At 39.7% G+C, this 26,932-nt stretch overlaps 1 protein-coding gene across 1 annotated transcript in view; it reads right to left on the minus strand.

Annotated features, from left to right (window-relative positions):
* Positions 1–1,123: 1,123 nt before the first annotated feature.
* arap2 (ArfGAP with RhoGAP domain, ankyrin repeat and PH domain 2) overlaps positions 1,124–26,932 on the minus strand; it is a gene marked incomplete at its 5' end in the record, with an annotated part of 137,058 nt that continues 111,249 nt past the window's right edge. The window contains 13 exons of the mRNA XM_080519230.1: positions 1,124–2,139; positions 3,757–3,888; positions 5,500–5,563; positions 6,961–6,996; positions 10,830–10,912; positions 11,755–11,888; positions 13,226–13,354; positions 16,156–16,273; positions 17,005–17,079; positions 21,718–21,795; positions 24,291–24,438; positions 25,621–25,726; positions 26,579–26,791. Coding sequence (XP_080375356.1) covers positions 1,801–2,139; positions 3,757–3,888; positions 5,500–5,563; positions 6,961–6,996; positions 10,830–10,912; positions 11,755–11,888; positions 13,226–13,354; positions 16,156–16,273; positions 17,005–17,079; positions 21,718–21,795; positions 24,291–24,438; positions 25,621–25,726; positions 26,579–26,791 — 1,655 coding nt within the window. The 3' untranslated portion in view covers positions 1,124–1,800. The remainder of the gene's footprint in view (positions 2,140–3,756; positions 3,889–5,499; positions 5,564–6,960; positions 6,997–10,829; positions 10,913–11,754; positions 11,889–13,225; positions 13,355–16,155; positions 16,274–17,004; positions 17,080–21,717; positions 21,796–24,290; positions 24,439–25,620; positions 25,727–26,578; positions 26,792–26,932) is intronic.

Genomic DNA, 26,932 nt, shown 5'->3' on the forward strand with positions numbered 1-26,932 from the left:
TCAGCTGGTGGGACCTCAAGGCAGATCCACACTGAGTGAAGCTGCTTTCTGCTACTTGGCTGCACACAGATGGAACCAACTTTCTGTTGACTGTCAATACACCCTGACTTTAGCTATTTTACATCTAAATTAAAAACTCCTCAGTGCTTCTGTGCCTTTAATTGATCGTTTTTTGGTGTACTCGTGTGTCCTTTATTGCCTCTGTAACTTGCAGCTGAACTGTATCTGTAGTGTACTGAATTCAACTCAACTTTAATTATAGAGCACTTTAAAACAGCGCAGTTGGCCAAAGTGCTGTACACAGACAGGAGCAGATAAAAATATAAAATTAATTAACAAAACAGAATAAAAAAAACAGTGTAGAACAATAAAAAAACTATATAAAACTTAAACTTAACTCAAAGTTAAAAGCCAAAGAGAAAAAGTGTTTTCAGAGAGCTTTTAAAAAAAGGAAGTGAGTTGGCCCGTTTGATGTGTAAAGGCAAGTCGTTAAACAACTTTGTGGCCACGACTGAAAAAGCGCAATCACTTCTCTGCTTCCTCTTGGTCTTAGAGACAAACAATGACTGATCTGCCGACCTGAGAGAGCGCGAGGGAGGGTACTGCCGGAGCAGATCGGGCAAATACTGTGGGACGAGGCCATGAAGCCCTACTTTCAACATCATTTCTTCTCTATTTTGTATTTATTTGTAGTTATTTCAAAGCATTTTTAAACCCATAAGTCCTTATTTTCACAAAGTTTTTGATCAGCCATGTGAGCAATGTTTTATTAACTGATCATAAAAAAAATTAAAAAAAATCTGTTGTGTGGCAAATAAGCGAAACTGTCATCCATGTTTGTATTTGGAAACAAGCAAGCAGCTCAATTTCCCACAATGTAATCTAGCAAAAAAAAAGATTTTCCTACAAGCAATGGACATAAAGGCCAACATTGTGGAACCATAATGTTGGCCAAATGGAATTAATTCATCATGAAAGATTGAAATGTTCCGGTTGAGTTGAAGCTTTTTGCTAATTTATTAATATATTTATGCTGTACATTAAAATTACATTGGGTGGCTGCCTATGCAAAGTGGCACACCATAGCTATAAAAACATTGATAGAGAATGAACAGTTGGACATTACAAAGGCAAAAACAATATGAAGCAACAATAAAATAAATAAGATGAGCTTGACTACCTCAACCTGCTGTATTTCAAAAAATATCCCATTATACAATAATGTTGGACCCAAAGCTTGTTTTGAACCAATAAATTGTAAATAAACAAAATAGTTTCTGTACATAGAATAAATCTTGTAGCAAAAGTGCAACAGAGCTTAAAAAGACCAGGTTTATAAAAATAGTAACTTCCATATATATATATAAGGGTTAAAATATCTGAAACACTCTTTAACCACAGTCGAAATGCTTTCACAGCTTCAACCACATTGAAATCTGTCTCGCGTTTGACAGCTGTTTTTGTGAGTTTCTCCTGCTTTTATATATCTAAATCACGTTTTGAAGTGCTTTCGGTCGGCAATGCGTCCAGCAGAGGTCTGCATGACCTCCCACGTCTCATGCACCCGTTTTCCAAATCCCCTTGAGTATTGGCATCTCTTTATACGTCTCAGTTCAAAAGCATTGCTCTGGCTATGATCACACCCCCCCATAAAAGCGTCACACTTTGTTTCTGTCTCCATCCTGTGATTCTTTAGTCAGCCTTCTCATCTCTCCTGCGTATCTCCTCCGCACCGCAGTACTCCTCATCAATCTGGCCGCTAAATGCACCTTCCTCCTCTTCTCGCTACCTCCGCCCCAGTCAGTCGCCGCTCTTCGCACTGCGTCCCGTCTTGTTGAGCACGGAGTTCAATTCATTCAGCAGATTCGAGGGCATCATGCCCCCCTGACCCAGCGCAGGTCGTTTGCCGACCACCTTGTAGCCGCCCTGAGGAGGGAGGAGGCGTCGGGGCATGGATGGCGAGGGGAGCCGCTGAGGCAGGCAAATATCCACAGAGGCCCTTCTGAATGGGCTCTCTGGGGCTTTGAGCAGATCACTGGGCCTCAGGCAGTTGGCGGTGGAGTTGATCTTGAGGTGTGCACCGGCATCCTTGATGGCCCTTCGGTCGAGATCCCCATGAGAAATCCTCCTGTCTGTCAGCTGCAGGGAAACATGGCGGGGAAAGCTGTAAGACAATAGACTGGATCTTTTTGAAACGAGGCAACTTTCTCCGAATAGCAGCAACAAATACAGATTAAAAACAAGACGATAGGAAAGGTGGAGTAACAACATCCGCAATCACTAAATTACTCGAGGTCGCAATGCAATAAGTGTACAACATTTTTTATGAATAGAATTTAGACTTCATATGATCATAAATAACCAGAAATAAAAAAGCTTGAATTATTCTGTTTCAAATTAATCAATTCAAAACTAGATTGTGGAGTGTCCGTTTCCAATTAGTGGAACTGGTCATTCTTTAAAATGATGAATAGTCTTGATATCAATTATGTGCTGGCAAAATCAGACTCGATTCTCGAGGTTCCAAATCTTTTTCTTGAGGGATCCAAATTTGTACTATTGTACACCTCAGAAACTCCCCAGAACTCCATGTACAGTTACAAAAGAAGCTGAAGGAATCTCATAACACACTGTATGTAATATACAATGACTTCCTTTCCTCTGAAGATAAACCTTTGATTGACACTCCGTCTCAGGGTGTTTGGTTGTCTGGTGTTTCTTCAGCTCACATACTTTCAAACTTTCATGTGCCAGTTTTTCAGCCCAAAAGATCCATTCAGCTCTAATTTTGTCCATTTCTTCTATGAAGCCATGTTCTATGTTCCTCTTGGAACACCATTTCTTCTCTCTGCATGCTTTTGACAGGATGTTCATGTACAAATGCCCATGTCTTTGCGATATTTTGAAACTTTTAAACATTTCTTTTTACATAGATGAATTAAATGCTGACAGATAAAAACATGATTACACCCCTTAAAATCAAGAAGGCTTCATGACCCCCCGTTCATTTTTAGACTTTGGTCAATTTGATAGATCAACAGTTGTTGGGTAATTTTTAATAATATCAATCAAGCCACAATCCATGTTCTTTGTTTGTTTGTGCATCGTCAAAGAATAACTTATATATATTGTTTAAGTGAAAACTAGAAGAAAGTTCCAGTCCATCGTTATTGTAGCATCGAGCCTGTCTTCAGACTCAAGATAGAATATTCACAGTATTTGATGCTAATGGGGGATGTTAGGAATCACAAAAGTTTTGTTTGTTTTTTTCGTAAAAGTCATCCTGCAACTTTCCCTCGATCTGTGTATGTCGCCATCTAATCTGATTTGAAGTGTCATCCCAATATCCAGTATGGAGAAAGTACGCTGAACTCCTGAGAGCCAAGTTAAACAGCTTCCTAATGTTTTTCATGGAAGTGCAAGAAGACTATTTCGCACTCAGTGCAGTATTGCAGAGAGATGCAAGCAAAAGTCCTGACAGTCCTTTTTCCACAGTGAAGCATCATAGTCTCATGGCTCTGGCGAGGACAGTGACAAATAACTCCAGTAGATATGTTGAGTTATGTTTACTCATAGTTTTTGCTGCCACATTGTCTGGTTTGAAAGCACTAACAAGCGCTGATGTTTTAAAGTATTCTGAATAAAACTATAGATGAGAACAGAAAAGTTTTCACCTCATCCTCTCACACTTTTAAAGCCCAAGTATTAAGGCCACAATGTAGGCCAACAAGTCATAAAACAGAAAAAAAGTCTTACTGTGGTTGGTTGGCTCAGAGATGGAATCTGGCATGTGGTGCTGCTTTCCGTCACAGCTCCCCTTCTGGAGGATTTGTGACCCGCAGCTTCTTCTTCTGTAGTGATGGTCTTTAAATACAGGTCGGATCCGTACTGAAGGAACAGCCAGCAGCAGACAAGGTCAACTTATTCGCATTCATTCTCCAAAAGGTAAGACACATCATCACACAGTACAGTAACATGTTGGTGCTTTGTTTTTTGTTTTTTACTTGGCTGAGAAAATGGCAACCAGTTCAGATTTTTCCTGTTCCATCGCAGAAGCACGGTCTGAGCTCAACTTTTCATCTCTTCTCAGATCACTCTAACCTTCTCGCGGACCTCTAAAACTTCCTCACTTTAACAAATCCTCATTTCATCACTGCTCCGACCTGTCCTTGGACCTTTACTCCCCTTACAACTCTCCACCACCACCAGCTCCACCACCTTTCTTCACAATGAGGTCCTCCATCGCTGGTTGCTATGGAAACTGTGAGAGCACAATACTCCCTAACAGGTAAGTGAAGGGAAATCACGAACACCGAAGTGCTCCGTGTCGACTTCCTCATCTCCACCCTTCCCACAAGTCTTGTGTCCTTCCCAGAAGCATCGATGTCAGAGGCCGACAATCCTGATATTTAGCAGATTTGGAAGGAGGATCCTAATATTTTCAGCCACCTCCAGGCCGCAATACGTTTAGCTAAGAGCAGGAGGAAAAGAAATAAGTCCACTGAAATAACACTGTGAAACACTTAGAAACAACAGACAAAAACTGCTTTCCCCTTCAGATCAATCTCTCACTGACAGTGTTGCCCTTTTTTTTTTTTTTTTTTTAACTTGCTAACCCAAACTAAGGCACTAAAAGGCTTTTACAGTAAGCACCTGCGATAAACAACACCGCGCAGCAGACGGGTTCCCATAAAGGAAGCCGAGCAGAGTGCTAATACCGGAGAAAAATGTGCTGAGCATACAATACAGAGTCGGGAAAATCTTCCTTGAGGATGAGTGTGATGTTCAAGCTTTAGTCGTTGGCTTGAAAACGAGCAGAAAATAGACGCAAGTATTTAGTCTAATGAGGAAACAAGATGCTATCTCAAGAGGCCGATAGCAGCAGTGAATGCGAGAGTGAGAAAATAATACGAAAATATGACACATCCGTGGCTGCTCCTCTCTGTGTTTGCTTGGCTTTGCATTATTTATGTCATATGTGCTGTGTCAGCGAGTGACAGCGACAACACTTAGCTCTATCTGGGGGCTAAGTACCACAATGCGATTGTTACAGTCGCCTTGACCTTATTCTCACAGCTTTTCCACATAAAGTGATTTATGTTATTGCTGAGTGACCTCGAAAACTTTACAGTTCTCTTCCTGTTTATGTATTTCATCTGAGTAGCGGGACAATGCAAATGCATGATTGGGGGGGGATATGATTTATCATATCTTCTTATTCTGAGATATGGATTGTAGAAGGTGATTTATTCCGACTGTAAAAGAGTGTATTTTCCATCCAAACAAGGTTTTTGGGTGGGGGTGTGTGTCTGCAATGTGGATGTCACATTTGCTGGTATTTTCGAGGTTACAGGGAGGCTGAGTGTACTTTTTTCTGCTCTTGCAAAAGTCACAGAGAGCTTCAGTGTCGGCTCATTAAATTGCTTCATCAAGCTTTTGTTTTTTTTCTTCTTCTTCTTCCCCTTTTCATTCTATCTTCCCTGCTGCACGTCATCTCACCTTCATCCTGATGATGTCCGTCACCCAGCTGACCTGCGTCTCCCTCTTGTCGCAGCAGAAATGCCTGAGGAGGGAACGCAGTCACATCAGTCGCCAACTTCCACCTCGTTGCGCATTTTAAACAGACAACTGAATTCAGTGAGTCACAGCACCAGACACGAGTTCATAAAAAAAAATTATTTTTATTTTTTGTTCTCCTTCTCAACATATGCACACTCTCTAAGCTCACCTATGATTATACGAATCTGTCAGAATAAAATACCCCTTTGTAGTAGTGATTAGTGCTGGAAGTAATAATCTAGGATGATGGTTTAAGTAACACCTGTCATCAACACTGGGTCGTACAGTATTATGTTTTTGAGCTATTCCTGGAGGGCTATTGTAATCATGTACTGTACTGAAGGACTGCGATTATGAAAGTCCTTCAAGAGAGAGTCATGATTAAAGCCAAGGTATATAAATAAAGGGATAAAACAGGCTGAAAGTTTTCACTCTTCAGTGCACACTATTTCTCACAATACATGTTATTGGCATTATTTTGGGTCACATAGTTCTAGAAGTGGATTAAAAGCAGTTTACTTGCAAAGCTATAATATCAGGCATATGTTCAAAGTGTGGTTAAAATTCAATTTAGGACCTTTCACTATCACTTACAGATCTCAATCATACATTTGTATATTTTGCATAAACTATCACTTTTACTTAAAACACTCAGTTACAGAACACTATGTTTTTTGCTGTAATTTAACACATACACCTCAAATGAACATTCCATAAAGGTAGAACAAATTAGCAACAAATATTCTTCCTAAAAATTGAATTCTAATTATGAGTAAACACAGCTAACTGTGATGAAATTCTTTTTACATTATTTGATGTAAAAAGTTGGCATTTCTGCACTTTCCAATTATAAATAATATTGTGGCTATGGATAAACCAACCTTTGATTAAATTAAAATAAAATAATTCCTCTAAAATTTGCTGAGTTGCAGTCCTCCTGTGCACTGTGGTGGTTCTCCAACTCAACTGAGCGTAAATAGTTATCATGAGCTACAGGCCTACAATATGCATACTAAAGTTTTCTTCTTGTACTTTCACAAGCATTTTTAGGATTAAAACAAATAATTTATTGCTTTGCAAGATATTCCAGGACCTTCAGGTACCTTGCTTAGTGATGCGGTTTCAACAAGCTAAAGTACATAATGCAGAATGATCCTGTTGAAGCAGAAATTTCAAGGGGATTTAAATTAAACATATATTAGAAAATGTACGAGGAAGCAGATTAAATCTTTGTCCAATTTAATAAAACCTCCTTCTACGCATAATTTTACATTCTTGCACCGTGTGAGCATTATTATTCTAACGCCAACTGCACTGCTGTTTCTGTTTGTAACCTATTGAGAGTCGAACAAAGTTGAACTCTATCGTTCACACATATTTGAATAGATACAAGGTACTCACCATTGTTGTTTGTCAGTGTACATTGTGAAACCCCAGCTATAAGCAACAAAGAAAGAACAAGGCATTAGTTCAATTTTTTAGGTGAAAGACATAATTTTAGTGATCAAAATAATAAAAAAAGTGATAGATCATAAAAAAAAACATTGGTAAAATTGGTTTTCTGGTTTTAGGTCCGACCAAAATGACCAAGAATGTCAATTAAATGTACTCAGCAGCCCATTATTTTAAGTATCAAACTAAAATCACTGGTTTGGTTCTTTCTGACAAACTTTACTCTACGTCAACTCGTCGGAGATAATAGAAAAGCAACTGTGTGAAAGCTTTATTATACAGGCAGCAGAGGTGCAACAAGCAGCAGAGGTGAAAACAAAGTTGTGTTGCTGAAACCAGTTTTCAGTTATAGTCTTTGATTGTTGACATCCTGCATCATCTTGATATTTACTGAAATAAAAATATGAGATTCTCTTATTGGTGACAATTTTTGATTTCTTTTTCTGGTGGTGTTATAAAAGCAGGAATTGAGTTGTGCCACTGACAACACATTGGTTTTTTTTAAGATGTTCGGTGGCACAAAGAGGTTGGAAAAGTGAGCTGTTGTGTCAAATTCTTTTTGCACAACATGATCAAACCTGCCAGTAAAGTGTGGAGCAACATATTTTCCCCTGAAAACAGCCATAAGCAACTGCTGGCATCCCCTCCATCTTTCTTTGCAGCATGCAAGATCATTTCCAAAAGAAATCTACATATTAAAGGAATCAACGGTGAAGGAAGAAGGCATTTCAATTAAATTGTTGTGGTTTTTGCAATGATCAAAGTTGCTCTTCCTCACAGTGAAATGTGGAATAGACATTTTTGAGTAGTTACCTCCCACCACCGGAAGAAGGTCACACTCCTTTTTCAGGAACATGCAGGGAGGTAGACAGTAAAGTTCATTTCCATTGCAAGGTTCTAAACAGTGGAATTAATTAAGTTAATTAGTGCGGTTTCAGCCCGCATGTTTATGGATGAGCAGACGTCAATATGCTCTGGGCCAAAGTGCACAATACACAGAGCATATGCTGCTCACCTACAAGTCTTACAGTTACAATTTGTTTGGAGAGACGCAGCCGGCACCGAGTCTTCCGGATACAATCTTACAGGTGAGAGAACTCATCCTCTGGAACATAACCAAGTAGGTACGATTCATCTCACATGAATATTGCGCAGCGCTGCGAGGGAAAATAAAGCGATCCTCTTCCCACACGCGATTCGGTACGCTTAAAAGTGTATAAATACACGTAGCTGTGTGCGTTTTGGGTGTGAATTGACGTGCACGCAGGTGGGATGAGGTGAAAAGACCACCCTCCTAGAGAGTACACCTTCCCTGAAAACCCTTTACAGCTGTGGCTGGAATAGGAGCAGAGAAAATGGAGGGAAGAACAAAGTGAGAGAAGGGGGGGGTGGCGAGATAGAGCCGGCAGCCTGGAGCACCACTCCTGAGTTAAGGCAGCCGATCCAACCCCGCAGTAGGCCGCGCACAGACAGACCTCTGCCTAATGAGGCACTACAGCGCTGCTTCTCCTAACCCTCTCACTAGGACTCTCCACTCTCCTCAACCCTCTGTCTTTATTCCGTTATTCGCCGTTATCGCTTCTCCCGTGGCCCACTCAACAGCATGGCTGCGATACCGCGCTGCAACACTCTTTCCTCCGGTCTCTCCTTCCTCTCGCTCGATCCCATTTCCTCTCGTTCATCGAATTCCATTATCTGCTAACTCAGAGTCAAAAATTCATCATTTGCCAGGCTACAGTTTATTATCCCCCTGTTGGGGGTTTGCATTTTCTCCCTGTGTGTGCACAGGTTGTCATCTCAGTCCAATGACACATGTTTGAAATGTTGGATGTGTGAGGGATTATCTGGGCTTTCTTTGAGTGTTTTGTCTTGTTTTGAGCTAGAAAAGCTGATAATCTTGTTTAGTTGCTCTGGTTTTAAGATCTTTTTTTAATTAAACTGAGTCAAAAACAGTCAAAGAACAAATTACAAACAATTGTTTTGTTTTTTAAGTTGATATAGTGCTCGAGTGTTTGGCCACTTATATTAAGTGCAATTATCTAACCACACTGGCTGATAATTTAACTTCTTTATAGTCTGAATCCTCCCAAAAGAAGTATTTATTTCTTATATTTAGACAGTTAATTTCTGCAGGGTGTCTTTCTCTATTTGCCCTGGGTGAACCCCGCCTTTAGTCGCATCAGGTAAATTCCAGCACGCCACACCTCTAATTGAATAAACTAGTATAGAAGATGTGTGAAATATAGGATTTAGCTTTACAAATGTCCTTTTTCTTTGATTTGACCAACCACAGTCGCTGTGGGTTTGACGCACATCATACATTGTAATAATGACAAATCATCGCAATAAAACCGTGGTTCTTTTCCCATCTGCGGAAATGCGGTTTGTATTTGTTAAAATGCAATTGCATTTAATCAATTTAATTTCAGTGAAATATAAGATGGGGTCAGAAGCGGCATGGCGATCTCCAGAGGGGTGCGGAACTTTAAGGAAAAAACGAAGAGTGATCCATCTTTTGGGGGAGAAATAGATTATACACTGACAGTCGTGCACATCATTAAAAGACTTTCCTCCAGAAGACAGTGGGATTGCTGAATAATGGTGATTTCATCTTCAGTAACAGAAGGGCTGATTTGCTGAGAGTGTGTGCAGCAGCTGTTTCACTGCTAATGAGTCACAATATGTGTTATTATGAAGCTTTCACTGGGTAAATGCCCTCCAAACTTCCCCTTTTTTTAACTTAATGTTCTACAAAATATGCTAGAAGGAAATAACTGCAACAGCCACAAAAATTGCTCTACAATTGTAGAATGACCACTGCGGCTCAAGTACTGCAATTTAACACCTGAGAGAAACATGTGGAGTTTGTCGCTGTCGTAATGCAACAGAAAACAGTAAAGAGCAACTGTTCAAAATCATCTACACTATGACGTAATGGGTATTTTCATCGCTGGAGATGTAAAGCAGAAAGCCGCAAGTGAATAAATGCACATTAGTGCACTTTGAAATAAAGAAGGTATTTTTACATCATGACGTGACTGAACCAACGTCACAGACATGAACGCAAACCACATGCCTTAAATACAATGTGACCAGCTGATTAATTGTTTTAACAATAAAGTGGTCAGTTACGGTACATCAAATATCAACTGGTGGTTTAACTACATCTTTTGAATTGACAGTCACAAGAGATGCCCACCGGCCTTCTGATTACATTTTCTGGTTCCATTTCTTTGACTCATGGATCCTTGAAAACTGATGAACAACAGAAAGTCTAAAAAAACAAACCTTTAAACACAGAATCCTGCACCTCTAATTTATTTTTCATTCATTGGTTTGATACCTGTGTAACTATTTAAATGTCCCTACACTATGTAGATAAACATAAATTGTCTGCGACTGTCACCTTTCCTGTCATGCATCTTTTCAGGGAGTTTCAAACCACAGATGTTCCTTTGCTGTGTTTTCACATTTGCACAACACGGTTGTGAATATATATATATATATATATTTATTTATTTTCCAACCTCGATACATTTTTAATAATTCAAGGAGGACTTTGAAATGGAGTCACTGACCTTCATGTTAAAGCTAAAAGTGTATTATTTACCATCTTGTTACTGCTTACAGGCGTTTCTTCGCATTGTAACAAGCAAGATGCAGATTATTGTGTGTCGTGAATAGCTGATAGCGGCGTTTGCAAGTGAACTGAAAAAGTGCAGTAGTGCTTATATATGTACAATAAAAACAATACATTCATCTGAGCGTGCAATTGGGCTTATTTTAGTTAATCGGTCATGCATGTGAGTGTTGTTTACTTAGTTGGAGGTTTGAGCTTTTTCTTCAGGCCGAGGTAACATTTCACACTCTTCAGTTGGATTGCTCTTTCTGCTTTGGCGCTCTACAAAAAAACAAACAAAAATAGACGGGGAAAAAAAGGTTGAACGTTTTCGATGAGTCGCTGTGCGACGGGGAACAAATCACTCAACATGCAATTAAAGGCTATGAAATGGTGCCGTTTTGTAGAATCGCAACATGACAATCATTACTGGGAAACTAACAAAGAACAAAGTGGGGGAGAACAAAGCGAGAGAAATCAAAGTTATCGTCTGTCTCCGACTCCGACACATCGCAACCCCGTTTCATCCCATGTAATTTGCACTAAATAAAGACCTGGCAATAATTGTGGAGGCCAAGGAATATCAATTAAATTCCAGTAACACTTCTAATTTCCCCTGCATTTACGCAGCAATTAGCCCGCATTCTTGTGCAACCTAATAGTTAGAAAAGCTTTCATTGAAAACACCCAAACGCCATCAGTATCCTCCGCCCGCGCCAAACCCCCGCCCCACCAGACTGCCAGAATTACTGCACCTTCATCAATTATTAACACTTCTTCACACTCCTTTACAAATCCCATGTTTCAACTGCAGAACTGTGCTGAGAAGAAAAAGCCCCCCAGGGATGTCTGTCCTGCTGGTCTTCTCCCAAGCACAAGCTTTTTTTTCCCCCTCCAAACAATGTCTGCTGATATCACTGTGCTATATGGTTTCTCTAATTTAAAAATTTGGAATCTCGACGCCAGACACAAGAAAATGGAGGCTGGCCGCATTTTTTTTTTTCTGGCCTGCTTGGTTCCAGTTATCCATCCACACACATTTTGCATTCCTTAAGGACTCGGACTCGGACAGTGTTTACTGTAAATGTGACAGCGGATGAGGCCGAAACTGAAAGTGTACTCACTTTGATATCTCGGTAGAGCAGCAGCTTCTCTGAGCGGAGTACAACATACTTGTCCTGGAATTTGTGCCCTGACAGCAGTTTCGAGGATCCGTCACTGAATTTCAGATGGTCGCCTTTTACAGACTTCTTCTGGTCTGTGAGACATTGAAATATTGGATTGCAGACCACCACCAACAGAGACAAGTATGGATTTGTGACAATTAGGTTTGAACAAGACGATTCAAGTGTAGGGAAGCTATAAAAGGATATGGATATTGACTTCAATTAATCATCTCCACATCTATTGACAGCAGCTACAATATTGTGGTTTAAATGCCTTTTAATTATTTTAACTGTTCGTCCAAAATAGGTTGCTTAATAAACTATCATTTAGCTAACCGTTGTACATTAACCTAACACATTTATGTAAAGCTATCATTCACTTTTGTTACACATATTGTAACTTTGAGGTCCCAGTATAGATGACAACGTTTTAAAGCGAAAACCGAAAAGTGCGATTTTAGCACTGGTTCACGCAACAATGGTGCTCCGAGTCACTGAAAACAGAGATTTTTGAAAAACAGCTCCCAAGGGGACACTTTTCAAAAATTATTCCAAGGATTCTGAAAATCTGTTTACCTCCAGAGTGTCAAGACTCCCAGTCAAAATGAACAGATGACATCACACCAATGTCTCGGTAGCACAAATCGACATTTAAAAAACATATATAAATAACAAATGTAAAATAAATGGGGTATAATTTTGAGTAAAAATAAATCAATAACAAATATATGTTCCATCTAACTCTGAAACAAACCGTATTAAACTTTTGGTTTCATTTCAGCTATTTTCCAAGTTTATGCTTGTGATGGAACCAGACTCTCAAACCTGTTTATACTCTTGTCAGGTGATGGAACTGAGGTAAACAATGTTTCACCTATTTTTACTCGTTTATACCAAAAATATTAAGTATTAAATTTCAGATCAAGTTTATCTAAACTCTCACCCAGCTATGTTTAGTTTGAGCTGCCATTATTTGAGTCATCATTTGACAAAATGTATAAGAATTTTTGATCAAGCTAATTGCTTCAATATATATATATATATATATATATATATATATATATATATATATATATATATATATATATACATGTATATATATATTTTCATCGCATATCTACTCTTACCTGCTGTTTCAGCCATCCTTTATTTAAAACTATTTAGAACAACAATTTGGCTCAGAGCCATTGAATTTTATCTTTTAATTTCGCATTTATGTGTTTAGATAACAAGACATATTACAGCTTTATATAAATAACTTACACCTAGTATGCAAAAAGAAAAAGACTTTGCTAAAGATCAAGTTGTAACACTTATCAAGAAAACCATCGAATGAAGACCGGCTTCTAACGAGTGCATGTGTGACAGAGCATGATCAGAATTTCAAATAAACATTTTTCTTCAGTTTCTTGCCCCGAGGATGTTATACCTTGCCCATCAGCGGTTGCTTTGGCCTGTGCAAATTTCTTGATAATGAGAAAAGCCGAGCTGGGGTAGTCGAGGGTGCTCCACTCCAACACCTGCTCCAGTATCTTCTCGCTGTGGTGCAATGGGCGCTCTGTCAAACATAAAAGACCTCGGGTCAGAAAACGAGAAGCACTAAAATATAAACGTCTGGCAGGAAGTAGCAATGTTCAAAACAAGGCCCCCCAAAAAGTCAATTCGCAGCAGTGAATACATGAAACAATAAACCCATCCATCAAATCTTAAAACCCATGACTACCCCGATGATAAATTATATTGTTGTTCTCCACAAAACAGTTGATGTTATCAACAGAATATCAGGAGCTGATTATAAAAAACACCCTCGTGCAAAATAGACCTATTATCTCTTTTTAATTGGTGCACTGGGTACATGCTATCAGACAAAAAAAGCCCCTATAAAAAAGAAAAAAAAAAGACCCGTGAAACATCACCTCTGCTCAGACGCCTTCATCTTTCCACTTCTCTTGTTTTTTTTCAAAACCAAAGGAGGTACAAAACAGCCACAATATCATAACTTATTCATAACAGTGGGCTTATCTTCTCTCAGGGATCTTAGCAGACCCCAGCCATGGAATTAGTTCCTCATTTCCTAACAAATATTAGCTCTCCTTTTTTTTCCGCCTATTGTCCTCGATAACAGTGTTTATCTGTCGCTCCCCTCCAAAATGGCTAATTAACGCACAATGCCTCCATTCTTTATGGTTTTGCGAGTAAAACTTGTCACGCTACCGCCTTCAAAATAGCTTGACTGTTTACTCTTTCACAGACATATTGTTTTGGCATGGAAAGTACGCTGAACCGTCAGCAAATATATTCAGTATTCAACGCACCTTCATTTTTTAGAGGAGGACGGCGTGTCCTCTGTAACTTTGCGAGGAGGAAAACAAACATAAGAGCGAGGTGTAAACTTGGAGTGAACTGATGAAAAGTGCACGGGGACCGCCAGCTAAGCAACTTTTGCGACAAAGCTAAACTTTGACTTCCTTTTGCTTGCCGCTCCTTGCGGTTTGATCAAATGCAGGTGTGCCAGGAACGAGGCGCCACGGGCGCATATTAATGCGAGATGAGGTGGGTCAGCTCTCCCTAGGTCGATCATGCAAAAAAGATGAAGGTAATTCATGACATATGATGGCAGAGATGATTAATTAATGTGCATATCATCAAAACGACGACGCTTGGCTAATTTCTCAGGGTGCTGCCACGTTCACAGACACTGGTTCATTAGAGAAATAGCATAATGTTCTAATTACAAGGTCCTTGGATGAGAGGAAGTGTGATCTTTGTGTATGCCCTGAATGAAAACAGCCATATGAATGGTGATGTGACGCTAATTGGATACACAGGTGATGAGTTGCAGAAAGTAGGGCTGCGCGACATGCGACATGTCACATTGTTGAGTTTTGTGATAGCTATGTGATTCACAATAAACACAAACACTTGCGATGGGGATGCTGTTGGAAGTTTTAACTAATGTTGAAGTAATGAAATACAATCTGCTCTCCCAGATTCATAATGCCTGTCAAGAAACAGCTTCCTGTCTCGCTCGATCTTTTCAACGAAAGTAACTGTGTTGGATAATACGAGACATTATCCTTGAAACTGAATGCAGAGCCTCTCCAGGTGGAAACCGTGACTCGCCAAAGCAAAGCCTAATGTGACTAAGACTCTGTTGAAATGGTAAATGGTACCAGGATTTTTGTTGCTCGTCTCTCCCACAGTCAGAATATTCACTAAGCTTTTCCAAGAGACTTGCAACCTCTGACGCTGGGTATTGCAGTAGGGCTTCATCAGATTGGCAAAATCTATTGACAATATATCTATCCATCTATGTATGTATCTATATTTACATAAACAGAAGAGGACACTGGATTACAAGTACTGGTGACTGAACTATAAAACTACAAAGTCCCATGAGAAGATGGATGGAAAGTCATGATACTTAATGTGTATGCACAGTCGCAGCATTTCAGAAAAGTTTACATTTTCCATCATTGATATGGCGAAGAAGTTTGGGCGTTTCAAAAAGTAGATTTTTCCTGGTTTTGACGGCGACAACGTGCAGTTGCCGTGACAACGGACACCGAAAACACTACAAAAACGTTCCGTTTTCACTTAAAAATATTGTCGTGTAAGTGGCAAATTAATGAGAAAAAGAGAACGGTGGCTTTTAATTTCTCATAACAGGGTGACAAATTGAAGCAAGTTTTCCCAAAGAGCACATACAGTATAAAAGAAGTAAAGAAAATTACCTGTAGATAAACTGTTACATAAAGCAAGATTATACACTTTATTAGCAAAAATCTCAGGAGCATTGCAGGGAAACAACACCAGTGTTTGTCTGGCTTTTGTGATTGGAATATTTCAATTAAAAAAATGACTTTTTTGAACCTTCAAATAAAGAAAATGAAAGAATGAAGGATTTGTTACTGAAGACACGTTTCTACTTAATTAGTATAAAATGCCTGTTTAATTTCTTCAAATGAATTCCAAGAAGTGGTAATTACTGAAAGGGTGTTATTGTGTATGCTTGAATACTCTGAGGTGACAAAAAAAGAAGCCACGTGACTTTTCAGTGTTGATTAGACTGCACAACAATTTATCGGAGCTACTTAGTTGAAGTTTACAGAGGAGGCACGTGTACAGGTTCTTCAGCAGTCAAGCAGCAGGAAGTGACTGTAATTAATTGTACAAGTAATTACGCTTTAGCTATAATACACAAAACAGTGTTGGGAGGGGGGTTGCACACGTGAACGAACAACAAAGGAACATTTGAATGTTTGATCCTGTTTTCCCTCATAATCAACATCATCAATCTCCGAGTAGTGTAATGACTGTCATATGGGAAATACTGGAAAGGAAGACAACCTGGCATACCTAGCTCTCCATTTTCAATGACTTCGAAGGTGGTCCAACAGTCATCCGCATTAAATTTGATGTTCTTCATGCTCAACGCAGTTTCCGCAAGCTCGGTGGGTCGCATGCTGGGTGAGACCTACCACAAATGTGAAGGAAAAAAAACAAACAAAAACAGAACAAAACATAACAAATGACCCATAATAAGCACATCCTGCTTTTAAAAGCTGAGATCACAAGCTCTTTGGATCGATGAAACCGCCTTCAACCATTTCTCCCCTTTGAAGAGCCATTTAATATTTAACATGTAACATTTACGGCCCAAATGCCTCGCAGCCATGTTCACTATGTGCTGATGAATACTTGATTCTTTGGAAAGTTATTATGTGTTCCTGCAAAGGACCCAAGTAAGTGAATGGGCTACCTTTCTCCACAGAGAGAAAGTAAGAGAATTAAAGTCAAACTGTGCTTCTCCTTAACCCTGTCTGCCTTTCACCATTGCTGCCGACCTGCGAGAAAAGACGCTAACCTACAGCGGCCCGCTTGCCTTGTGAAATGCAATTACTCACACAATTAAATCAGACATTTCTTTGATTAGTTCGCTTTTGATTTATTTCAGTGGCAGTAATCCCATCAGGTTAAACCACAAATGTCTCGGCCCTATTCTATCAACCTCTCCACCCTCATCTTTTCTCCTGCTTCACCTGCCTTCATTCTGAACTCCATCTCCCCTCTGTCTCCCTTTTATTTCACCTTACAACCAGGACCTGTGGGGAAGAAGGTGTGCGCACAGGTCCGTGGAAAGTACCGACACACACGTGTGCACGCACACACACACACACACACACACACACACGCACACGCACTCACCTTGATTAAACAGCAATTTTCTGGTTCTCTTTTTTCCAGGTACACCTCAAAGATCAAGTCCCCAGCTGGCGAGAACTAAAGAAGGGACAAATAAAGGAACTTAAAAAAAAAAAAACCAAAAAACTGTTGAATAATAGACCAGCGCTGCAAGATTAATTGGAATAATTTCCTTTTAAACTTCTCTTTCAGTGGGGCGTAAATCGAAAGGGAAGAAATGTTAGAAGCATGGCTCGAGGAGGTGGTGAAACCAAGGGTCATTTTATTCCCCCCCCCCCCCCCCAAAGGCAAATGAAAGCAGAGAGAATTAATCGAATGCAAAAGCTGGCAAAATAAAGAGAAACACGTGAGAGGCAGAAACACTCAGAAAGGTGGGAGTACGGGGCGGGGGTTTCACCTCCACCTGCAGTGAAATCTGCTCCTGAGCTGTTGACTTCAAGTGTGCTGTCATTCTAAAAATGGCTTGGAGAAAAGAAATAAAAGAGAAAAGAAATAAAGAAAGGTTCATCTGCTTATCTAGGAATGGAAGAGAGCTAATTGAACTAAAGGGAGGCCAAGAGAACGACATTTTTTATTCATTATCAGAAAATTTGCTGTTGTTGAAGTCGTAACAAAATAAAAACAAACAAAAAAAAAAAAACTAAGAGCCTCATTTTACAACCAGCACAAATATACCATTGAGGCCAATGCATTACCCATTTTCCGATAAAGTGCTCAAGCAACTTCATTTGCAGGATGTACTTGCAGCCATCTGTTGTTAGGTGATGGAAAGTGATGCTATAATTTCATTCACGTCTTGAGTCAGTTGTTTGTTTGTTTTTTTTTGAAGGGTGCATAATATTATGCACACCTAAACAGGTGGCACACAATTTGTGTGCAAACTACATGTTACACATCAGAGTTTCACAAGGGTGTTACATATTGAAGTCATGTTTGCTGCATGCAGCATGTAGTATGCAAGAGCATTTCCTTTCCAATAAATATCTGTGCATCTCTAAATTGAGGCGGTGTGCGTTCAAGCATTGGCAATGGCATTATTAACTCATGTCTGCCACAATATGAACTGTCAGCTTGTAACACTGACTGAAACTTGTATATTATAAACACATTTACGCTGCAACATTTTTAAAATGATGTCTTTTTCCGCGGAGATGGAGTCATTGCTTTTTCAAAAATGAGACACCACAACTACAGCTGTGACGCTTATGAAGTTCCAAATCCAAGAACTCCATTCTGTGACATGGTTTACAATGTGCATTTGGAAATTGGTGAATAGAATATCAAAGGTGAGGAAATATAGTACACATTTGAGCCACTTGTTGAACTTTGTGCTTAAGACAGTGTTTAAGTTTTTAAAAGCATATGTGGACGTGAACATGACAAAACACAGTCGTGCCTTGGACTTACAACTCTTCACCTAAAAAAAAATAAATAAAAAAATAATACAGTTTTGAACTCTCTGCAAAATCAAGCAAGTTCATTAAAGCTGAATTAAAAGGAGGATGGATGGCATTTGAATGAAACTTTGTGTATTCATTCTTTGGTAAGCAGATAATAAAACCGATTTCTGTGGACAGTGACCATTTTAAACACATTTTATTCAACTAAATAAAAAAAGTAATGACTATCATGCATAAAATGCTTGTGGCCTATTACTGTTGTTGTAGAGACACAATGAGGCATTCACTCGCAGGTCAATAGCCAGAGGATGAAATACTTTTTTTTTTTTTTTTTTGCAGCTCAAATTAATTGAATTTAATTCTTACACTCAAGAGGTCTAATCCACAGTATCATCTCTCATCAGTGCAACTGTGGCAGTTTTCTGAAAGTGTCTGAGCTGTAATCCGCTCTCCATTAAATTAAATGAAGAAGTAATTCTTTTGTGTGAAAAAAACTTAGTACTTTAGTGACAATGTGAAAATGATTTATGCCATTTTCATGAGTGAAAGATCCATTCACAGAATCAGAGAAGAACCGTCTCCAGAACGTGAACAGAAAGGTGTTTGGGATCTCTAGAAATTAGTACGTTTTCCTTTGTCATTTTAATGTACAGGTAAACCCGAGCTCCATCACTGGCTTGAGCTGAGGGAACAATCGCATGATAAGAGGGAAGGAGCTACAGCTAACTCCTGTGGCCCTAAAATGACGCGGGAATTACAGTCATTGAAACCAATGGCGCGAAAGCTGTAATTGTGGAAATGTCACACACAGATATGGGGGCCATCTAGCTTTTTTTTTCTGCACACTGTTCTTCTTTTCTCCACATTGTTGTGTGAAGGCAGGAAGAACTGGGGCACCTCACAAACGTTCCGCTTGTGGAGAGAAGGAAAGTCATTGACAAACTGGCGGGGAAAAAAATGGCAAAAGTGATATTTGTAATGCTTTAAAGCATTGAGACAGTTTTTTTTTTCTCTTTTTCCAGGAAAAATGAGGGGCCTTTTTAATCTTTGTAACCAAAGCCACCCTCACCCGGGCTGTAAACGCAAGCATCGATTTTAAAGTGCAGCTTGGAGCTTAAAAGGCTTGACAGTACCTTACACCTCATTACATCGCTGATTTACTCACTTACTAAGCTTTTGCCATTACTATATGCCCGAACCTTCACCTGGGGGCCGGTTCGGAGACCTCTGAGACAAGCCTCCAGGTAAAGTCAAAAACACACATTGTTTTTGGTATTCATGAGCAGACCCAAAGGCCATTGGTTCAGCAAAATCTCGAGACTCCTAGTTTCTTATTATCTTTCATGGCCGGACATATCACCATAATGACTGATTAGTCAAACTACCAGCCCACAGAAGAGTTCAAATGGGCTCATAGGGATACAGTATTAGTACATTTGGTGGTTTCAGTAATGTAAAACTGAGATCCACAACAGAACAGCAGCTGACAACAAGGCTAATAAATGGCAATCAATAATGTAAAACCCGCTCCCTCATTTGCTATAGCTGAATTAACCTGAAAGAAAGACATGGTGGCGTGGAGGACTGCAGAGCGCAAAATCAGGTTCTTTGAAACAGATTGTGTCTAAAGTGCATTAAATATCAACATTTTGAGGAGATACAGGTATTATCTGTAGTTGTACTTGAAGTAGTTAATAGAACAGTTTGGTCTGGCTCAACTAAAATAAATTTGGTATGGCAGCTTGTTCTTGATTAAATTGTTAATTATGGCTGAATTACTTTGACTTTTCTTTTTAACAATGCAGTTCCCTGGCAGTTGGTCACTCTTTTTAACACAAACTGGTACAAAATCTACATTGGCAAACATGGCAAGAAAATCATAATGTCACAACAGCAGTCTGAACAGCTGAATTTCAAATGTCGCTGTGAATAAAGGACTGCACAAAACCTGCTTTACATTATAACTCATATAACCAATCCTATAAATAAACTTTAGGGAGACCTTACCCCTGCAAGTGCAGACCTGCAGACTGTGGTTGGGAAATTACATTTTCACCACCTTTGCTTTTCAAAACTTGACCCTATGAGAAGGGAGTTGTGCATAAACTTGATAAGACACACAGCTTTTAACTTTATTCAACATCAAATGAGAGGCTGCCATGATTACTATTAAATGCTCTTTAAACCTGTGAACGCTCCAAGAAAAAAAAAAAAGACGTGTCCAGCCAGGCAGAGGTAAACAAGTCAACTGAGACAGAAGGAACACTTAATTACTTTAAGCAATCTTTAGTTTTGCAAAAACTTTAAATCATCCTGAAAGCAAATTGCTTAAATTAATATCTCCACCCAGGAACCCTCCACCTGCTGGCTTGTGACCACAATAAATAATTGCTCTTATTAGTGAAGATTTTACAATTTTAAAATGCCAGAAAACCTCAAATTCATATTCAAAATCGAAATGTCACTCGCATTTTCACCTATGACAAGTTCATGATGGCAGTGTTTTGGGGATTTTTTTACTGAGTAACCATTCTTGCCTGGGTATAATTTGCTGATCGGTATGTGAAGGATAGATTCTCCCTTTGGTCTGCACATCACTCCTTCTGCTAATTTACTTTTACATCGGGGGGGGGGGGGGGGGGGTGAAAAATAATCTCCCCTACATCATAATTGAAGCTACTTCACCAGCAGAAGTGTCACCTCTCATACAGTCAATACAAAACTCAAACTGATGTCTTCACAAAAAAAAGCAAAAAAAAAAAAAAACTAAGCACAGTGTAAAAGAAAAAACTAAAACAAAATAAACCTCCCTTATAACAGGAAGAAACGTCTGTTATTTGTTTTGATACTTTGTATTTCAATGAAATTAGTACTAATCCTACTCTCCATCCACTTATCACAGATTTAACCCCTCTTCTGCATGTGGCAACACTTTTCACAAGGCCACAAGGAGAAGCAGGCGGGGGGGCAGAGATGTGCAGGCATAAACAACTTATTTCTCATTTCAGTAACAGCAACAGCGCCATGTGTGATTTATTTGTTTCTCACCCTCATAGTTATCCAAACCAAATGTTTTTCTTGGCTGAAGCATCCAGGCATAAAGTACCTGCCGTAAAGGTTAACAGGAACAAAGCCCCCCGCTTTTTTTTTTACCCTCCCCTCAGCCGCCTGGCTCCTGCCTTCTCTATATTCCCCCCTTCTTTTATTTCTGCCAGAAAAAAAAAACAGGAAAACTCTTCAAACGAGTCCTACATTTGAGTCATGCAAATCAATGCAGACACACGCATAACTTGGTGATTTCCACAGGTCGACTTACTGTGGTGTCCTTCTTGTCATTCCAGCGCGTGATGAAACTATTCTCTCTCTCCATCTGTTGCACTTGCTCTTCATTGACCTGTTGGGAAGATGACAGAAGGATACCCGTGTCAACACGAACTCAGCCAGAGGGAAACTTTCTGATCAAGTAAGTCCCGCACTTTAGAAGCATTAGCTCGCCTGATTGAATCATAAAGCCATTTTTGATGGTCATATTAATTTCTGCGCTTCGGTGTGATCCGCGGAAGACCAGATTAATCCAGGAAGAAAGGTATCACATGCTGAAGTGGGTCGTTCAGCGAACACTTCTAAAACTAATTTCCAAGAAGAAAGTTGGCTGGGAGTGTTTGACACAGCTCAGCATCGACTGAATACTCCTTTCTTTCACAAAGCTCTGTGTGGGAAATGACATTTTTCATTCCAATTTTTTTTTTTTTTTTTTTAACATCATTATCATTTTCAGAGAACAATTTGCTTTGTTGGAGTTATACGACTGGCGGGGAAGATTGGAAGGAAGGGGAAAAAAAATGTACAAACCCATCGCGTGTGTGTTTAGGGCTGATAATGGGCCATGTCAGCGACATCCAGCCCATAACTGGAGCTTTAATTAGCAAGACGTCTCACTCGTTTCATGTCGCAGTGAGTGTATTCGCCACTATTGGGCTCATGATTGGTTGAGCTTAATGGCTATTTGTCATGCGAACGATGGCGTCCCCAACCGATTTGGAGGCAACGGTCCTCCTTTAGCATCGAGAACAAGAGAGATCCAGGCGTTCTGCGGGGGAATTAGCAGTCACTCAGTGCCGTGTATCCCATAAGCTAGGCGGCTCTCCAAGGGTAACATTGATCCCACTCCCACGCCACCACATCCTCCCGCCCATCCACACATCAGCAAAGTCAAGCCTGTTGTGGAGATTTGGCAACAACAGTTCTGCTCCCCAGACGGTTGAAGTAAGAGAGTGTAAATAAAGTCATGCCTGCAGCTTAATTTAGATATGCAATATGGTAATATTGTTGGGGTTTTTTTGTGTTTTTTTTTCAGTCCTCTTACACTGATTGTTGCTCAGAGTGATTCTAAATATGGCAGCACTACTACAGAAGATTGCATGTTATACCAATTTCTTATAGTTCTTCTCATGGGCTACTTGGGCCTGATTGTAAATGGTACAAAAAAATAAATACGCACAGCCAAAAAGGTGTGTCATGTGGTGTTAAACAAGGCTGGCTACAAGAATCCTTATTGAACATCTATATTTACAAATGTTTGGCAGAGTGCAGTCGGCTAAAAGTGCTCATAAAAGTTGTATGCAGTCAAAGATTTTTGAGTTGAGGCCGATGCACATTTGCATGAAATGAGGACGTTAGAGCAGTTTCGGCTACAAACTAGACAGGGAGTCCAACTTCGCCTGCATCCACGATCAGCCTCGAGCCTTGAATATGATGTATTCAGGAGTCTGAAGGAACAGTGAGTGTGTCCTGAGGAACTTTCGTTTGTAGCTCTCTGCTGGACATGACTTTGGGACTAAGACACCATTTGCTTCAAGTGTGACGTTTTCACACCAAGATTTTGAAAACGGCAGAAATGCTGAAAAACAACAAAGTTTTCATGTTGGGCCATTAGTGAGTGCTGTAATGAAACCACGGACGCTGAGAACAATACAAATGATGCACATACAATTTGTCACCACACATTGTTGGCATTGTGTGAATGTCTGATGGAAAAACTGCTACATCAGCAAATTTTGAAATGGCAGCACAGATGTCGTTAAGTTTTTGCAACACTTTTTTTTTTTTAAACAGAAGCCAACTGTCATTAGTCACTTGCTTCACTGAATTGTCTAAAACAGAGCCCAGTCAGTTACTTGTTAACAGTATATTTAATATAGGATTTGAGTAAGTTTCTATACAACTTGGCATGATAGTGCATGATAACAGTTTCAGAGATATATTTTTGGCATGATTTCTTCCGAGAATGTAAGAATAAACTGGAGCAACAATGTCCAAACTTACTAAAATGATATACTTTGTTGTGAAGCATAGGATATGTAGTACAGTTTTTTAGAGGACACGTTTTCCATACTACTCCAGACAACATTGCTTTCTTCACAAAACTTTTTAATCATTGTTAAAATTACTTCAATGTTACAGTATGAAGCACAAAAAAAAAATGACACTGCACATTCTTTTAGCACAATGTCTTTTTTTTCCTGATGTCAAAAACGGTGTCCACACTTCCAGAGCAGATTTGTATGACTGGCCTCGTTTCGCCTCGAGCCAAAGGTGTCCTGAACAAGATTCCACATTTACTTGTTCTAGGTCACCTGTTTTTTAGTTTTTTTGTCCACGTCATCTACATTTTCTGGAGCTGTGTGGCTCGTCTGTGTGCAGACTACAGTTACAATTACACAGTGCTGCAATAACCTTGGCTAAATAGCACTAGATACCCCAAGTGTTATCTAACTCACGAGAGTGGGACCTCGATCAAGTGACTCAGCCTTGTGTCACCTCTAATCTAATTGTTTCCCTAATAGTCTTCCAACAGTATTGCAAAATACAGCAGAGCGCTGGACTCACACTGAAGATGGTAACGTAGTTGTTGATCAGATCGTGGACCACGCTGATTTCCTGAGGGGTTTGTCCTTGAGTCTGGAACAAGCAGGAGGAGAAAACGGACGCCAGTTTTTCACTCGGCATGCGGTTGAGGTGGGAACACTGCTGAATCCTGAATCACAGGGAAGAAACGAGTTCAGTGATGAACCAGAATGTACAGAGGTCACAAGGATCAACAGAAACAACTCATACAGCTGATCACTCTTTCAATCACTCACCAGCTCTGGCTAATTCCAGGAAAAACGAGCTGTGCAATAATTTAGGTGTCAGTTACATGTAACAAAAAGATAATCTATTGTTACATGCCACCGTAGTGAAGGAGTTTTTTTTTAATTAATTAATCAATTAATTATTTATTAGATTGTTCACAGTTTCCAAAGGTGAAACAGCCATAAACCTAACACTGACAGTAAGTGATAAAAGTTTCACGGAACACTACAAAAGAAACAACACTTGGGTTGTGCACTTAGGGTTAGGTGACTGATAATTGACAGGAGGTTTTACTTTTGAGCCACGCTGACTTGGAAAATGGCAGCAAATGCTACAAATTAATTGCAGCATCATAGGCACAGACAAGCTTAATCTCTTTTCTTTTTGAAGCACTTTTAATTTACACACCGTAAACAACTATCTGAGAAATCATACATCCTAATTGGTTATAGACAGAGCTACAGAAAAAAAAAAAAGGAAAATCACACACATAATACTGAGGGCAGAGGGGGTCATTAGGAGAATAGAGCAGACAACAGGCTAATCAGCAGGTGACAAATAGCAACTCGAGGGCGACTGGAGGTGAACGACCCTCGAGTCTCTGCACTTGTTACGGGTATTGATGCTGTGCGGCCTGTGTAAAGCGACACTCGTTCCACTGGCATCAGGGTCAACAGAGACTATCTGAATAAAAACCAGTTCTGCAGCCATTTAAAGAGACATACGAGTGCAGAATATGGTGAAATCAGTGGCCGTGTGTTAATAATGGACCTTTAAATTCGCAGAGCGCCATGAATTCGCTCCAAGTGGCTGCACTGATCAGGTGGAGTTGTACTTTATAGCCTTAAACAAAGGAAATGCACAATCTTGAAGTTAGTGTACACTGTGCAGACAATGAGCTGTACCACACAATGTAGTGGTGTGGCAGTGTTTTGTCTATTTCTCAGTGGTTTTTGTATTTGGTAGTGTTTTCTGAAGGTTGTAGTGTTTGTAGTGCACTTCTAGGCCACTGTGTGTGTGTGTGTGTGTGTGTGTGTGTGTGTGTGTGTGTGTGTGTGTGTGTGTGTGTGTGTGTGTTTCAAACCTGTACAGATGTTGCAGCAGGGCTTCAAGAGTCGACCAGTTGATCTTCGGCAGATTCTCTATAAAAGTGGAGTACTTCTTTACTCTCTGATTCTCGTCCTTTTCATCTGAGCAATCGAAACAGACCAGAAATATACAGAAAAAAAAGGGTTAATTACATGAGTTGCTATGAATTCAGCATAATGGTCTATATTTTTGGAATATTTTTGTAAATTTCAGTTTCTAGGCTGTTAAATGCCAACAAATTATGCAGTCACTTGTTTCTGTGTACATTGGAAGATCAGGTTAAAGCAACTTTTAGCTTTTTTTTTTTAAAGCTTTTCAGTAAAGAGTTTGCGTGTTATCTGTGCAAGCACAGGTCTTTCTTTCTACGAAGTACTGATGTAGGCAAAGTGCAAAGACATGCATGTTACATTAATGAGAACTTCTGAATTGCCAGTATGAATGAACATCCACATCGACAGCAAGTGTGTTGGTATTGGGATGGATCAGAAATTGAACTTCGTGTAACCAGAAGAGCCTGATTTAGCCTGAGGACCGTGTCTGACTGACGTGCAAAACTACACACACTATCAATTTGCCAGATTTTCCTTAAATTATATGGAATACTAAGCATATGTTCCAGATCGGGCAAAATACTGAGGGTTGCTCGGGGAGGAATGATACTCCTCTCATTTCATTTGTTTATTTTGTACCCCTCTTAATGATTTTGCCATTTGCAATTCAAATGTTTATTTTGAGAAAAATCATCTCTCATACTGTGTTTTAACTTTCCTATGTGTGATTTAACTCATATTATTTTAAGTTGAAGCTATTTGGATGTACAGACTTATAAAGTGTAACATTGCTGTGTACTGTAGGGGAGACAAATGGGGAAATTGAATTGAAATAAACAAAACATTTAGTACATTTAAATGGGCTTGTTTGTTATGCCTCTTCTAACCAGATGTCTCACGTACCCAGGGCTGAAACCCAGTATGGATAGAGCTCTTTGGTCAGCAGGGCATCCTCGGCCTGTGACAAGAAGCTCTTCAGGGTGTCCGTTACGTCCTCGAGCTGGTGCTCTTTTTTCCTCAGCTTCACATTACGGGCGTCAGAGGTGAACTCCTCAAGCAGAAGGGACACTCGATCTGGGTCCCCCGGTCGCTGGTAGACCCCCTCCTGGCACAAACCTGGGTTTAACAATTAAAAAAAAACAAAAACCCCCACAGGATCAAAAAACAACATTTAGCTCATCGTCGAAATTTCTGTCAGTGTTTATGTCTGACAAAGTTTCTGTCGTAAAAAGTGAAAGCACGCAGTATAAAGAGAAT

Source organism: Blennius ocellaris (genome assembly GCF_963422515.1).
Source record: "Blennius ocellaris genome assembly, chromosome: 23".
In the NCBI taxonomy this organism is placed as follows: Eukaryota; Metazoa; Chordata; class Actinopteri; order Blenniiformes; family Blenniidae; genus Blennius; species Blennius ocellaris.